We start from the raw sequence: 16,550 nt of genomic DNA, 5'->3' as shown, positions 1-16,550 counted from the left end.
GCTGAGGCCGACCTCAAATTTGTGGTCGTCCTGCCCCAGGCTTCTGAGTTGCTGGGGTTTGAGGCATGTGCCACCATGCCCGACCATAATTTACATTTTCCCCCATGCTCTATCTGACATGTATTTAAACATATTTCTAGACACCTGAATCACGCAAAATGTTCAGTAGCACTATTTGCTCTATACTTTATTATATTTCTGCTACTTTAAAGGGCTAATGAGTCAAAATCAGTTTTAGAATGATCCAGATGGGGATCCTGATTATATTTGTCTATGTGCCTTTATTGGAAATGTGCAGCAAGTGTGTAATTCCCAGGTCTGCTAGTGTTAAAGTGCAGCAATGCATCCTCACTGATACGAGAATAAGTTTTGTCTACCTGTCATTGCTTATAGATATGAGCAGCCTCATCAAGCTGGAGAAATAGCCAGATAATGAGGCAAAGGCAAAGATAGTACATCTCACAAGAGGAAACCCATTTTGGACCAAAAGCAATGAAATAACTTATGAATTATATTTAATGACCCCAATGAAATTTTCTTCTCCAGTTATATCTTATTTAAAGATATATGTAGGCAACAACCAAGGCATTTCTTTCCTTGCCTGCTTTATACAGAATTGGCTATAATTTTATTGAATTCTGACTTTTTTAAAAACTAGCAATTTGTGTTATACTTATTCTCATGGGTGATTTTTTTTTTTTTAATGCTAGGATATTGGAAAAGCCTATGAGATTGTCTGCCAAGAAGGGTCTAACTTAAACCCAGACCTTGGAGAACTGGTGGTGGTTCCTTTATACCCCAGAGAAAAGTGTGCACTATTCAAGCCAATGGATGAAACAGAGAAGAAATGCCAAGTTTATCCAAGAAGAGTGGTGTTGACCACCAGCTCTGGGGAATCTCTGATCTGGAGCAACACAGTCAGATTTGTTATTGATGTGGGTGTGGAGAGAAGAAGGGTAATTATCATCAAGGAGATTAAATAATGTGCTGATGATCACGAAGATCCACTTTCTTGGGTTTCCACCATTTTGCTGGCCAGAAAGTGAGAATGCACCGTTGTGTCCTGGATTCTCTAAATTTGGTCACACATGCAAAGAAGAGTGGTGTTGGTAGTCTGGAAACAAATTAATCTGATTGAGGTACCAGAGGAGGCTTGGAGAAAAGACAAAACGTTAGCATGAGGGTAGTAGTTCTATTTGTCCGTGTGTTTTCTTTTGATAAGGTCCCAGCATAGGACACCTAAACTTATCTTCTCCTGTGTACATCGAGATAATTTTTGGTAGCCCCTTTATCAAAGCCATTAGCATCTTGCCCAGGAATTTACTAGAAATCAGAAGTGCACCATCTTTAATTTTAGCAAATATTGGCTTGCATTGTACTAAATTTTTTAGAACATATATTGCTTGAATAAAGCTATTTTTTAGATAAGATAACTTTATTAGTCCCTTTAAAATAAAAATATTATGGAAAATGAAAATAAGCTCTCTCAAACTCCAAAGTCACTGGGACTAAAGATATCATAGCCTTTGAGAGCTGAAAGGGAATTAGCAAATATTGATTCATTTACCATTATTAGCTGTTGAACACCTAAATATCCTTGTGTTACTGTGACAAAAAATAGTCCCAAAGGTTATGAAGGTTCCCTTGGAGCCAGTTAGAGTTGATCTTGACTGAAGTAGTCCACCATTCAGAGAACCCAAGTGCTGCTTGCCCCTGAAGTCATTCGTAAAACCTGCTGTCGAAGTAGTCCACCATTCAGAGAACCCAAGTGCTGCTTGCCCCTGAAGTCATTCATAAAACTTGCTGTCCATGCTGTCTGTGGTTTCTTATGGTAGGTGTTGTACCTGAGAAAGCTCAGAGCACACGATACATCAGAGCATCAGCACTTGGAGCAGCAGTGCTTTTCTCCATGTGGCTGGAAAGTTAGCAGCGCTAGTATCTCAGCAGATGGTGCAAAGGCCCCCGAGTTCTGGAAGCCGCAGGGAGAGCAGACAACCTTCCAGCCACGTGTTGAAGCACTTGCAGTTCCTGTATCATGGAAGTGAACTAATAGTAATTGCAGACAAAGGAAAGGCACCTGTATGAGCGCGTCCTCCCAGCAACGTGCAGCATGGCATGGTAGTTGCCTGAGGCTAACACTGCTGTCTTTCCATTAAAGGTGTACAACCCCAGGATCAGAGCCAACTCCCTCATCACACAGCCCATCAGCCAAAGCCAAGCAGAGATTCGCAAGCAGATTCTCGGGGCATCCTCTTCAGGTAGCACTGCGGACACAGAAACCAAATGTGGATGTTTAGATGAAGGCCACACAGAGGCACTGAAGTCACTTTCCTTGGTTTCTTATAGGGAAACTTTTCTGTCTGTACACTGAAGAATTTGCCTCCAAAGACATGAGGCCACTGAAACCAGCAGAAATGCAAGAAGCCAACCTAACCAGCATGGTGCTCTTCATGAAGAGGATCGACATCGCGGGCTTGGGCCACTGCGACTTCATGAACAGGCCAGGTAGCGGACCTGGGGGCCACAGCTCACCTGTTGATCTCCTGCCCTCTCCAGTTCTGAGAACGGATGGCACCTGGCAGTGCAAGCAAAGGCATCTGGTTGGGTCCAAAGCATTTTTCCCATTAGAGGCAACATTCTCAGACAGAAGCCCCCAAACCTCTAGGAAGCATCTTTGCTGCCACTGGGTAATACCTGCCACTGACCACTGGACTGTCTAGGCCTGAGAAACAGGTGGGGCAGTGGAGTCTAGGAGCGCAGGGGAAGATGGAGACAGCACCCCTGCAGCTCAGAGATTCTTGGAAGGGATGTTTGAAGGCCAGTGGTCCTTCCTTATGAGCCATGCTGTCACCTGAGGAAGAGCCACTAGAATTCCACTCCTTTATAGTTGAGGTCAAACTCCGACACGAGGGAGGTGACGTTCTTAAACTCTGGGTGGAGTTACACTCTGAGCACGCTCCTCCTGGCATCTAATGGGCACACTGAGAACAGCCCTGCCCTAGCACACCTCTGGCTTTGTCCCTTGAGTCCATGCCTTGTCAGGACCTGTGCTGGCCACTGCTGGCTGTGCAGTGCAGAGCCACCAAATGCTGAGGAAAACCCCCAGAGCAGGCAGCACGCAGGCCAGAGTGGCTCAGGGTGCTTGGGGGAGGAAGCAGGCGGTGGTTCCCGCGCATTCCCACGTGGTTTGACCTGCCTGTGCTGGGTAAACCCCCTCAGCTCTCTGCACAGCATCCTGGCATGGGGTCACTTGGTTTTAAATGTCAACAGCCAGCTGGTGGTTTGCAGGCAGCAATGCTGTGCTTATTCCTATCCACTTCAACACCAGCCTGTCCCCGCAGGAATAACAATAGTGACATTTATATGGCTGGTGTTTAGTATCATGTGAAACAATTTAATATAGCAACCCTGCGAAGGGAGGGCTATTATTTGCTCCATTTTACAGATGAGGAAACTGACTCACAAAGAAAGGAGGTAACCTACTGCCATTGAAGAAGGTGAACGTCAAACCCTGGCAGTGTAGAGCCCTCCTACCACACTGCCACCTGTCTCCGTAAAGCCCTGTTGGCATGTCCTGGAGCCTTCTGGTGCTCGAGGCTTCTTTCCCCCCAGGACAGTCCCCTGGCGCTCCCTTCCTTTCACTCCCCAGTCAGCAGGCGCTTCCCGTGGCTCCTCCTCCACCCAGCCCGGGAGCACTAGTTGCCGTGGTCCTGGATTCCACCCGCTTGTGCCTGCCCCTAGCCCCAGGCCCCATACCCTTGCGCCTGCCACTTTGCCCCCTGACCTGCAGCTTGACCTCAGTAAAGCTAAGGGGTGTGGCTTCTCCTGGGAAGGCCCCTGGCTGAGTGTGGCAGTCCGTGGCTGTCCTGTCAGTTGTCACTTGGGCTCTATGTTGAAGGAACATCCTTAATTTTGTCAGCACTTTAAGCTGGTGGTTGTAATTTGCACTTTACCAAAGACGTAGATGACAGCCTCCTGGCGGGGGCTCTGCTAACTGTTTTGCCGTGGTGGTCCTAACTGGTTACACAGGACAGTAGAATGCGTTCTGACATACTGTACTCAAAGGGAGCACAGCTTCTCATTCCTCGGGCAGTACATGGTGCAGTCACTCCAGGAGTGTAGTCATACCTGTACAGAGTGATAATGTCTGTCTCATTCTACCTTCCCTCCCAGCCTCACAGCCCCTCCCTCCCCTCCCTTGCCTCTACACAAACCAAAGTTCCTTCATTCTTCCCCATCCACCCACCCCACTGTGGATCAGCATCCACTTACCAGAGAAAACATTCGGCTTTGGGTTTTTTGGGATTAGCTTATTTCATTTAGCATCATATTCTCTAGTTCCATCCATTTACTTGCAAATGCCATAATGTCATTCTTCTTTAAGGCTAGTGATATTCCATTGTGTGTATGTTCCACATTTTCTTTATCCATTCATCTGTTGAAAAGCATCTAGGTTGGTTTCATATTTAACTATTGTGAATTGAGCTGCTATGAACATTGATGTGGCTGCATTACTATACTATGCTGATTTAAATCCTTTGGGTATAAACCAAGGAGTGGGATAGCTGGGCCAAATGGTGGTTCCATTCCAAGTTTTCTGAGATACCTCTATAGTAGTTGTACCATTTTGCAGCCCCACCAGCAATGTATGAGTGTTATCTTTTTTTCCACATCCTCACCAACATTTATTATATTCTTGTTAATTTCCATTCTGACTGGAGTGAAATGAAATCTTAGAGTAGTTTTGATTCATATTTCTCAACTTGCTAGAGATGATGAACATTTTTTCATGTTTGTTGATCAGTTGTATTTCTTCTTCTGTGAAGTGTCTGTTCAGTTCCTTAGCCCATTTGTTGATTGGGTTTTTTGTTTGTTTGATGTTAAGTTTTTTTGAGCTCTTTTTATATCCTGGAGATTAGTGCTCCACCTGAGGTGCGTGTAGTAAATTTTTTTCCATTATGTAAGCTCTCTCTACACGTTATTAATTGTTTCCTTTGCTGAGAAGCTTTTTAGTTTGAATCCGTCCCATTTATTGATTCTTGATTTTTACTTCTTGCACTTTAGAAGTCTTGTTCAGGAAGTTAGGTCCTAAGCCAACATAATGAAGATTTGAGCCTGCTTTTTCTTCTTAATAGGAGTCTCTGTTCTAGTGTCTTAAGTCTTTGATCCACTTTGAGTTGATTTTGTGCAGGGTGAGAGATAGAGATTTAATTTCATTTTGCTATGTATGATTTCCTGTTTTGCCAGCACCATTTGTTGAAAAGGCTGTCTTTTATCCAGTGAATGTTTTTGGCATCCTTGTCTAGTATGAGATAACCATATTTATGTGGGTTTGTCTCTGTGTTTTCTATTTTGTACCATTGGTCTACATGTCTATTTTGGTACCAGTTTCAGGTCTGGTATTGTGAGGCCTCCTGCTTCACTCTTCTTGCTGAGGATTGCTTTGGCTACTCTGGATCTCTTATTTTTCCAAATGAATTTCACGATTGCTTTTTCTAGTTCTGTGAAGAATGCCATTGGGATTTGAATAGGAATTGCATTAAATCTATATAATAGTTTTGATAGTATGCCATTTGATTATGTTAATTCTGCCTATCCAAGAGCATGGGAGGGCGATCTTTCTATCCTCTATTATCTTTTTCACTTTCTTTCTTTAGTGTTCTGAAGTCATTGTAAAGGTCTTTTACCTCTTTTGAGTCCCAAATATTTTATTTTATTTTTTTAGGCTAGGGTGGTTTTTCTAATCTCTCTTCCAGTGGATTCATTGCTTATGTATAGAAGTGCATTTGGTTTATGGGTATTGAGTTTATATCCTGCTACTTTGCTGAATTCATTTATTAGTTCTAGAAGTTTTCTGGTGGAATTTTTTGGATCTTCTAAATATAGAACCATGTCATTGGCAAATAGTGATAGTTTGAGTTCTTCTTTTCCTATGTGTATCCATTTAATTTCTTTCATCTGATTGCTTTAGCTAGAGTTTCAAGGACTATATTGAATAGAAGTGGTGAAAGAGAGAATCTCTGTCTTGTTCCAGTTTTTAGAGGGAATCCTTTCAATTTTTCCCCATTTAGAATGATGTTGGCCTTGGGCTTAGCATGGATAGCTTTTACAATGTTGAGGTATATTCCTAGTATCCCTAGTTTTTCTAGTGTTTTGAACATGAAGAGGTACTGTATTTTGTCCAGTGCTTTCTCTGCATCTATTGAGATAATCATGAGTCTTGTCTTTAAGTCTATTGATGTGATGTATACATTTATTGATTTCCATATGTTGAACCAACATGTATCCCTGTGGTATTCTTGTCAGTTGTCACTTTGCACAAGGGACAGAAGTTGGCAATAGGCCTTGGAATCAGAGGGTCCTTAGGGTAGAAGCTGCACAATTTCTACCTGTTTGCACTGCCTCTCTTCTATCATTTACCCAGTGGCACGAGTAGGATTTAGGGGCACTCAAGAAAATGTAAATGATTTTAGAGTTACTTTTTCTCAAAAAAAAATTTTTTTTACAATACTGGTAGAATTTGGGACAAATTTTTTTATACAAGAGAATTTTATAAGTGGAGGTGAAGTGTAAGCTAGGCGAGAGTCGGGTAAAGCAGGGTAAGGCTCAAGCAGAGAATGGCCGTTTCTGAGCAGAAAACAACAAAGACACGCTGCTTATGGTTGTCTTGGGAATCACCAATTTTTAGTAAGAAGAGGGTCACCTAAGGATGCTGACTTTGAAAATAAAAAGGTAAAGGGCTGGGGTTGTGGCTCAGTGGTAAAGTGCTCACCTAGTATATGTGAGGCACTAGATTCGATCCTCAGCACCATATAAAAATGAAATAAAGATATTTTTTTAAAAAAAGAAAAAGTAAAAAGACAGATGGAGCGCAGACAGTTTACCACCCGAGGAAGAGCAGTGCTGAAGTCCTCAGGCTGGTGCCTGCTGCAGAGGGGCCCAGGAAACAGCTGCAGCTGCCAGGCCAGCAAGAGTGGATCCTGCCCCTCAACAGTGCCCAGTCCTCCCCAAGTCCCCCAAGGAGTTCCCTATTGAATTCTCCTAATAAACGTCTTGAAAAACCATTACTATATTCCAAGAAGCCACTGCTCCTCTAGGTGAGAATCTTTTTTGAAAATTTAAAATTTTCAAAATTACTTTTGGGGACTCTGGAATCTTCAAAAAGGATCATTACCTAAATTAGCAGTAGCTTCCTGGAACCAGACAAGCTCCTATCTCTTCTAAATAGACTTCCTTCCCATGGCTGTTCTTCCTGACTATCTGTCCTTGCAGTGAAAGGATCGGGGGCAGTGGTCCTGCAAGAAATATGCACACTCTCTCTCTCTCTCTCTCACACACACACACACACACACACACACACACACACACACAAGAAATATGGTGTCTCTCTCTCTCTCTCACACACACACACACACACACACACACACACACACACACACGCTGCCTTTGTGCTAAGTCTGTGGGAGTAGACAGTGTCCCTGAAATCCAGGAGTGAACTAGAGGAGAGATGTCCTTGGGCTGAAGACTCTGGCTCCCCAGAGCTTAGGGGATCAAGATCACAGTGTAAATGGGGAAGTTCTGGAATAAGGAGGAAGAGGCTAGAAGAGCTGAGGCCTGCAGGAAAGAGAAGCCTGGAGGGAATGTGTGGAAGGACAACCTGGAGAGTTAGATTGCAAAGTGAGCTCTATCCCCGCTGCTCCAGGGTTCCTGTTCCTAATGCTGGGCTCAGAGCATATGTTAGCCAGCTTTTCTTGGCTCCTGGTTTCCTTCCCTAGAAAAGGGTTCTTGAGGCCTGACCCCTTCCTAGCTTGCTTACATGATAAATTTATTTGTCTGAAAGGGGTGGTTCTGAAGAAACAGTCACCGAATGTGATATAAAGTTGTAAGATGTATGTGGCAAACTCTGATCCCAATTGATTTTTCTTATGTAGACATTTTTAGAGAGATAAAAGTGGCCATGAGTTAGGGCGCTGGGTAGGGACATGGTGGAAGGGTCAGTGACCCAGATAGGCTAGATGAGGACAGCAGTGTTCCTGTGTGGGGCTTCGGCTTTTAAACAGTAATGTCACCCTCTCAGCTTTTTCTCCTGGCCCTGAAGGAGGAGTCTGTGGTGGACCGGGGTGTGTCTTCCACCTTCACTCTGCCTCACTGGTGACACAGAGCTTCCAGTGCTTTGCTCTTGTAGTCGATGGATCTGCCACAACAGTCATCCAGGAATCCTCCTCTCTTCTAACCCCACTACTCATCCGAGGCCCAGGAATCACAACCTGTTGATGTCCCAGCCTTCTTCCTGCTCAGGAAAGGGGATATTTGGTGGACTGTCATGAAAGGAGAGGAAAAGGCAGGCTCAAGTGTCATTCCTAGAAGCCCAGCTGTGGGGGTACTAGGGGACCCCTGTGTGCTCTCTAGGGCCCCTCTGTGCTTTCTCGCTGAGGCTTAAGCCGATAACGGGACAAAAGGAACATGGTGACCATTTATTTTTGTCCTCTGACAATACCCACACAACTATTTTCTGCTGTGCTTGGGAAAATGTAACTGGATTAAGTCTGACTCATCATTTTGGAAGCTAAATAAATAAATAAATAATGCTTGCAGCTGCTGCATTTAATTCAACATATAATTGAAATGCACAAACGCAGCAAACTTGTTACCCTTTTCTGGATTCATGAACCATGTGAAAATGAATTTGGCATAACTAGGCTACAGGCTATTAATTGAATTCCCTTGATATGGACCTCTTTTTGAAAACCAGGGTTTTTTCTTCCCTGGCTGCATGAGGATTGACCTCCATCATGAATGACACAGCCACTAATGGATCTGGGTTAGGAGGCTCAGGATCAACTGGCTATCTCAGTGGACCCTTGGAAGGCAAGGATACCTGGTCAGGAATTTGCAGAGAAAAGGGGCCAAAATGTATCAGATTACACCAGATATTGTCTTTGTAATCAGACTCAGAATTTTTGGTGGTGGCCTGACAACTGGCTTTGGATCCTGATTCCTTGGATTTGAAAAGAAAAATGAACCTAACATAAACTGCCAGGCATGTAAGACAAGACCAGGCCTCCTGAAAATGGGAAAGCACAGGCAGACGGAGGCTGGGGCTGCAGGGGCCTGAGCTGGCGCAGGTGAGGAGAGGGAGGGAAGATCTGCAGGGGCTTCCTCTGTGGGCAAGGTGCAGATTTTCCACCAGAGGACTCATAGATCAGTTAACCACGACTCTCTGTCGTTAGGAACAGGAGCAGAATCATGAAGTCATTTCTGTTCCTAACTCTGTATGCAGCCAACTCAACTCCAGGGAATAAATATGAATAGTGGGGACAGAGCCTGGTTGTCAAGCCAGAATCTTATAGGAACAATTGCCAAAGATCCTGTAACTTAAGAGTGCAGCCATTTTGCTGATCTATAGAAACTTGTTTCAGTGATTAACTTTGTACTCCCAGCCCCCTCGCTCTGTTCAATCTAAGTTGCTAATTCCTGCACCTGTTCTTGCATCTTCTCTAATAGTTCAGCTCTTCCCTTTCATGTCTCCCTTGGCTCCCTACAGGACTCCTGAACTTTTTTTCTGAGTAGCTCGACTGTTCTTTCCCAGAGTTGCAGCCTTTCAAGGTGTCTTCTTTACCAATTTGGTTAGTCCAAGGGCCCCCAAGATTATGAAGTAGTGTTCCATGTCAGCACCCAGGCAGGAGGGCAGCCAAATCCATGATGTAATGTTCTTGAGAAGCCATGATTTCTGCTCAGTTTAAAATTCTGATGTGAAAATCAGAATAGGGATATTTAGCATCTTTCTTCCCAGGTGGGGGTTCAAGCTGTGCTTCGGTCTTCCCGCTGGTGTCAGGTGGTTTCCTACTGCCCTCTGGCCCTTCCCTTGCTTTCCCAGCACTGATAGCTTGCTCCAGCTAGTTTATCAGAGGTTGAAATCATCTCTTTTGGTGGCTCTGCTCTCCTCCAGCAGGGCCAAAGGTGCGGTGAGCTGCAGCACAGAGTTATTGTTGTTCCTCAGACCACACTAGTGGCTTCCACAGCTTTGCTGTTGGTCTGTCAGTGGTGGGGTCTGCTCAGCTCAGAGCCTGGACTAGGTTTTGAATTACTCAGTTTGCCTAAAATTCTGATAAATAGCTTAAAGGTCAAAGTTTGGGCAACAAGTAAGTACATTTTTACTATCTGTTACTTTGAATTCCCAAATGCAGACAGGTTAAATTGCTTCTCAGGGCCCCAGTCTTCGTCTCCTACTACCCTGCACATACCGGGATTGAGACCAATGAAAGCAATCCAGCACCTCTCATAAATTCTTCAGTTTCTGGAACAGCAGCTTTATATAGTGTGATTTGCTTCCTTGTGTGGACTTTGCTGCTATCCAAGTACCAAACAGGTGAAAAAACACATGTATTTATTTTAATATAATGATTCTAAAAGAACAAAGAGAATAGATTGCTTTGAAGCAATGGATTTTTGGTGGAGATTAAACATGTATAATAAACACCATACCATTTTCAATGTTATATAAATCTAAAACAGAAAGGAATGGAGAAAGTCAGTTTTCTGTCTTTATTTGCACTGGCAATTAATTTTGAACATCCTGTCTACTATTTCTATCATCCGAGTTCTTTTTTACTTTTTCTCTTTTTTTTTAATGCAGTGTTTTTATGCATATTTTTTCATTGGATGTGAGGTATTGTATATTTTATCTTGGGCACTGAATATTTTTGTATTTCTACAAATATTTGTGAGCTTTGCCCTAATTTGCAATGTGAACCTTTCAGGATTTGCTTGGTAGATTTGTCTGGTAGCACCAAAGCAGTGCTCATCTGGTTCATGATTCTGTGCCTGTGAATCAGATTTTCTGATCTGGCTCAAGAACACAGGGCCCAGCCTAGTTCTGTGTGGGTACCAGGCACCATTCTTTCTAGTCTTCTCTTACGACTCCCCCTCTGGCCTGAAGCAGTGCCTCATATGTCTGTGGACCTTACTCTGCTGACAGGTCAGGGAGGACTCTCAGCCCCATTTCCTGTCTCTGTAGACAGGTACTCTTATCTGTGGGCCATGGCCAATGCTCCACCAGGGCTCCCCTCCCTGCAAACTGTCAAGGCATTATGTGGACTACCACCAAGCTCACCTTGTTAATTTTTACTCAGGAATTACTGTCCATGGTTGCCTGATGTTCAGCATCCTGCTACCTGTTGTTTTACCTATCTTGCCCATCGTTCACTTTTTTTTTATGCAGGAGAGCAAATCCAGTACCTACTATTCCATCTTAGATGTATGAGACTTTGGGTTTTTGTTTTTTTTCTTTCCTAGCACCAGAAAGTTTGATGCAGGCACTAGAAGACTTAGATTATCTGGCAGCACTGGATAATGACGGGAATCTTTCTGAATTTGGAATCATCATGTCAGAGTTTCCTCTGGATCCACAGCTCTCGAAGTCTATTTTGGCATCCTGTGAATTTGACTGTGTAGATGAAATGCTAACCATTGCTGCCATGGTAACAGGTATTCCTTGATGACTGTTCTTTTGTACTGTGAATCTGTATTAGGTATAGATTTAAATGATCCATTTGAAATTATAATTCCAGGAGTACAGAGCAGAGACAGAGATCCAATCATTTGAAATAATAGTGAAGTATTTTAGTAGATTAAGTTGTTAAAAATGACCTTAGTATGAAAAATCTAAATAAAAATCCAATTAATTTCCTAATCAAGCATGTGAAAATATACCAAATTTGTTTTTGCTCAAGGGCTCTGCGCAGATCAATAAAGTGTCACTAAGTTTTTCTCCAAATACGTGTGTGTGTGTGTGTTCCTTTGCTGGCAGCACAGACCAGCCTCTGGGCTGCAGCAAAACATAGTCCTTAATACTAATCCTGTCCTGCAATGGGGCTTCCCAGCTTCCTTGGACTATAAGCATGGTGTCAAAGCTATTATGCAGGCCTTAGCAAAGAAGAGAGAGAATTATAGGATGACTGGCTCTAAATTTCTTTGACTTCTAAGTAAAAAAGATAACATATTTATTGAGAAATCCAAGACAGATGCATGCTGTGCCAAGATGGAATGTCCTCATTTAGCTGACCGTGTGATCCTTGTGTTTTAAAGCTCCTAGCTGCTTTTTACATCTGCCTCACGGAGCTGAGGAGGCTGCCATGACCTGTTGGGAGACATTTCTACACCCTGAAGGAGATCACTTCACCCTCATCAACATTTACAAGGCCTACCAAGACACCTCTCTGAACTCCACCAGTGAGCGTAAGTGGATGGTGGTGGCTCTCAGCTTCTACTTCCTAATTCCATCTTTTCCCATAGAAGGCTGAGTTCTTAAGTGCTGTGGTTCATCCACAACTGTTCTCTTCTAGCCCCACGGGACACTAGGGGAGCACTGCTGGAGGCTGTCAGCACACCCGTGGTTTCCTGCTGATTGGTGGGCTCTCATCCCATGGGGTGCGGGTGGGCTGCCACGCATGCCTGCCTGTTTCTAGAGCTTTGGTACTCTGCTCAGCCAGTCTTCAGATAAAATTTGCTTGGGGTGCAGTCACAGAGGGACACAGAGACTTGGGACAACATGGAACAAACATCTCTAGGTACCCCCCAGGTCAGAGCTGTGCCATGTTCTTGCATAGCCTAGCACATTCACTCTTCACATGGAAGACACAGAGCACTGAAAACCAACCCTGCTCAAGGCATGAGTGGAGACCAGGCTGCTGTGCTGAGGGAGCTGGAAAGGATCTGTCTGGAGGGTGCCACCCAAAGCAGAAGGGTGTGTGCAGACACAGAGGCAGGAGCCTGTGTCCTGAATGGCAGTAGTTACAGTAATTCCACAGGAGGGTACTAATGCCAAGTGACCAGAAGCTCCTATGCAAGAGGCAGAGGGCAAAACAGCATGGCAGAGGTTGAAGCCCACAAAGGCAGCCAGTGAGAAGCTCCTCTCCTGAAGGAGGGCTTTTCTCACTGTTTTCCGTAAGGAATCTTTACCTCCTTTGCTTCAAAAACTGGTTTGAAAACTATGTGAAATGATGCGGGGAGATGATAGCGAAGTGAAGGGCAACAGAACTACATAATCAGAGTTAGTGTCTCAGAGCTGAGTAGAAAGTTGTCAGTGGAGCCAGAAAGTACCTGGGAGATTTGGTGGCATCTTTTGAGAACAATCAGGACAGGTGCCAGTGTCTGACCACATGTGGGCTCTCACTGCAGCAAGCAGGCCTGAGTGGAAAGGACACAGTAAATGAGGGCCTTCTGCCCTCTGTGCCAAGGCCGTGTGCACTCCCAGCTTGAGGCAAAGCTTGAAGAATTAGAAGTGGCATTAAAGAGTAACCAAAGTCAATCAGGTAAGTGACTTCTAATAAAAAGTTGCAGCTATGGTAGATAGATGAGCTTAACTGTAGTATAATTAGCTCCCAAGTCAGCCTGGTAGTAATCCTTTTCTTATTAAATAAAATATGAAATATCTGCATGAATCAGAGGAACTTGTAAGTCTCTCCTTCCTAGTTTGATTAAATATTGTGGCCACGTACATCTTACTGTGCACATGAGATGGAAATGTAGATCTTAACATAATCTCTGCCTCAACCATCATGGATTAAGGGGACTACACTTTTGATCAACATTGAGAACGTGCTATTCCCCAATGCACTGGGTTGCAGAACCTCAACAGCCAATCCCACAGCCATCAGAGACCTTTGTCTCTGCTGTCTTCCTGACACCCACTCACATGAACATCTCCTTGGGAGAGTACACAGGGTTTAGGGACAGAACCAGCCTGGCCTGGGCTCTTTCAAGCTTAGGACAGATCACTTCTAAATACCCCTTTGTTCCTTTTTCCCTCCTAGACTATGTGGAAAAGTGGTGTCATGATCACTTCCTCAACTCCTCCGCTCTCAGGATGGCAGATGTTATCAGAGCTGAACTCTTAGAAATCATCAAGCGAATCGAGCTTCCCTATGCAGAACCTGCTTTTGGCTCCAAGGAAAACAACCTCAACATCAAGAAAGCGCTGCTGTCCGGCTACTTCATGCAGGTCAGCAGGCCAGGGCCGTGTGGGCAGGGCTGTAGCAAATGCTGCGTGTTTTTGGCCAGTTGTCTCTCACACTGGGTGATGGTTTTATTGACCTGAAGTTTAAATAATACTAAAAGTACATGTTATTTAAGACTTGACATTTAAATATACTTCCTCATAAGGAAATAAAAGGCCAAGCAAGAAAAATGTTAACTTTATCCAGGAGGGCAAACAAACTCTTTTTCACTCCAGAGGGAAGCTGAACATCAGGCACAGTCCCTCATCTCACCTTTTCAGTGGTGATACAAATGCCCAACAAATAAAAGTAGTGTCTTATTTGCTCTTTTCCCATAGTGAAGGCTTACTAATCAAAGCACATTACAGAAGTCGGTATGCCCCTAACAAACTAGTATTTCCATAAAACTCTAATGTCATCTTAATGAAGAAAAATGATATTTCAGTATGGGTTCCCAATCTGTAAGGAAGGAGTATATTATGGGTCCTGTTAAGAGTTAAATGATCATATAACCTAATTAAAATACATAAATTAATTTTAAAAATAGTTATATGCTCCATAGCAAGGGCGAAGCCTCTGACATCTTCTTCTGTATGCTCCATAATATGGCAGGTGACAGACATGCCATTTTACTTCATGACCAGAACTTTCACCTCACAGCTGTAGTTTAAGCATGCTGCCCTGAAGTTGCCCAAGTTAGCTAACGTCATCACTGTCTCAAAATTTTAGACAAGGGGTCTGGGGTTATAGCTCAGGGTAGAGCACTTGCTCACACATTTGAGACACTGGGTTCGATCCTCAGCACCACATAAAAATAAATAAAGATACTGTGTCCATCTTAAAAAAAAATCTTCAAAAAAAAAAGTTCTGGGCAAAACATATTTATGTGGCATTTTCTCTATGAAAACAGGAAACATGAGTGCTAAATCTTAAACTATTCTATATTACATACTTTGAAATTTTTGTGTATTAATCTCCATACTGATGCCAAATCTTTTTAAATCACACCTTTTAGATCGCTCGGGATGTGGATGGGTCAGGTAACTACTTAATGCTGACACATAAGCAGGTAGCTCAGCTGCATCCCCTGTCTGGTTACTCTATCACCAAGAAGATGCCCGAGTGGGTCCTCTTCCATCAGTTCAGCATATCTGAGAACAACTACATCAGGGTCACCTCCGCAATCTCTCCTGAACTGTAAGTTTAATGGAGAAGAAAGGGGATTCTTGTGAATTCATACCTGTCGGGATAAAGGACAAATTTGGGTTTTATTTCATTTTCAGTTATACTAAAATTATACTGGTAACTTTCTTACTTTCTGGAGAGCACCTACCACAGGCAACTGTGTGGATGATACCTAAGAAACATTCCTGCTTTTGAGATCACAGCTTAAAGAGAGATGAGAACCAAGAAGTATTAAACAAAGCATGATGCTATCTTTAAGAGGAACAAAATGCTACTGGAGAATGCACTGTTCACTGAGGAAGAATGAGCATAGCTGTCTTTTAGGAACAGAAGAACAACCATGGCTGGAGCTAGTAGGGTAGGGAAAGGAGGGATGGTGAGGTTGAAGAGACAGGCAGGTACCACAGGTGTAGGGCTTTGTGGGTCAGATAAATGGTTTGGATTTTATCCTGAGTGCAGCACATAACAATTGGAGTTTTAAGCAAGAGCATCTCTATGGCTGCTAAACAGATGATGGATTGGGGGCGGGGGGCAATCAAGAATGAAGACAAATCTCTCTGAGGCTACTGCAAATTCTGGATCCATTTTGAAGGTAAAGGCACCACTACTGCCTGAGCAAAGTGATGTTCAAAGCAGCAATAGAGATTATTTTTCATAAGTGTCTAAAGTTCTGTCAAGCTTCAGATCTGATCCCTCTCATGTGGTCCTGGGCCTTAGAGGAAGTACCTATTTCTACCAGGGGTCAATGGTGAGCAGTACTTCCATCATCTGGCCTAATGCTAGAGAAGCTGACTTATTCTAGAAATAGGATTAGATTGGTTTCATGAAAACCAGAAACTACATATTCTACGAAGGCAGATGGGAGTTCAAAGTTGAACCCAGGGGCACATTATCACTGAGCTGGATCCCCAGCCTTATTTTTTAAAGAGAGGGTCTTGCTAAGTGACAGAGGCTGATCTCAAACTTGGGATCCTCCTCTCTCTCTCCGAGTTGCTAGGCATGTACTACTGTGTCCAGCTGGAGAATTCAAATTAAATACTAGTTCTGTAAGTAGATTCCCTAGGGTTGGGAAGGGCCCAGACACAAGGTTTGACATCTGTCATACCTTGTCCCCATCTAATTGTTTTGTTTTAAACAGATTTATGCAGCTGGCACCACAATACTATTTCACTAATCTGCCTCCTAGTGAAAGTAAGGATATTCTACAGCAAGTTGTGGATCACCTGTCCCCCATTTCAACTATAAAGAAGGAACAGAAAATGTGTGAAAAGTGCCCTGAGACTACTGAGCAGAGATGCACTCTTCAGTGACTTGCCCGCCAAACAAAGTGCAATAATGATTCCAGAGTGAGCCCACAGTGGGCCCACT

The 16,550-nt window shown here is 43.6% G+C and overlaps 1 protein-coding gene across 3 annotated transcripts in view; it reads left to right on the top strand.

The window, feature by feature from the left end:
• The window catches only part of Dhx32 (DEAH-box helicase 32 (putative)), a 51,449-nt gene extending 34,912 nt beyond the window's left edge, over nucleotides 1-16,537 (top strand). For 2 of the 3 annotated variants that reach the window (XM_026384314.2, XM_026384313.2), the window contains 8 exons: nucleotides 711-956; nucleotides 2,159-2,258; nucleotides 2,347-2,505; nucleotides 11,296-11,487; nucleotides 12,088-12,237; nucleotides 13,815-14,002; nucleotides 15,013-15,194; nucleotides 16,321-16,537. In XM_026384314.2, coding sequence (XP_026240099.1) covers nucleotides 711-956; nucleotides 2,159-2,258; nucleotides 2,347-2,505; nucleotides 11,296-11,487; nucleotides 12,088-12,237; nucleotides 13,815-14,002; nucleotides 15,013-15,194; nucleotides 16,321-16,492 — 1,389 coding nt within the window. In that variant the 3' untranslated portion in view covers nucleotides 16,493-16,537. The remainder of the gene's footprint in view (nucleotides 1-710; nucleotides 957-2,158; nucleotides 2,259-2,346; nucleotides 2,506-11,295; nucleotides 11,488-12,087; nucleotides 12,238-13,814; nucleotides 14,003-15,012; nucleotides 15,195-16,320) is intronic. The other variant, XM_077799195.1, reaches the window with a different exon arrangement.
• Nucleotides 16,538-16,550: the final 13 nt, after the last annotated feature.

The sequence above is a fragment of the Urocitellus parryii genome, chromosome 5, assembly GCF_045843805.1.
Source record: "Urocitellus parryii isolate mUroPar1 chromosome 5, mUroPar1.hap1, whole genome shotgun sequence".
Classification (NCBI taxonomy): Eukaryota; Metazoa; Chordata; class Mammalia; order Rodentia; family Sciuridae; genus Urocitellus; species Urocitellus parryii.
This window is presented reverse-complemented; position numbering and strand designations above follow the sequence as displayed.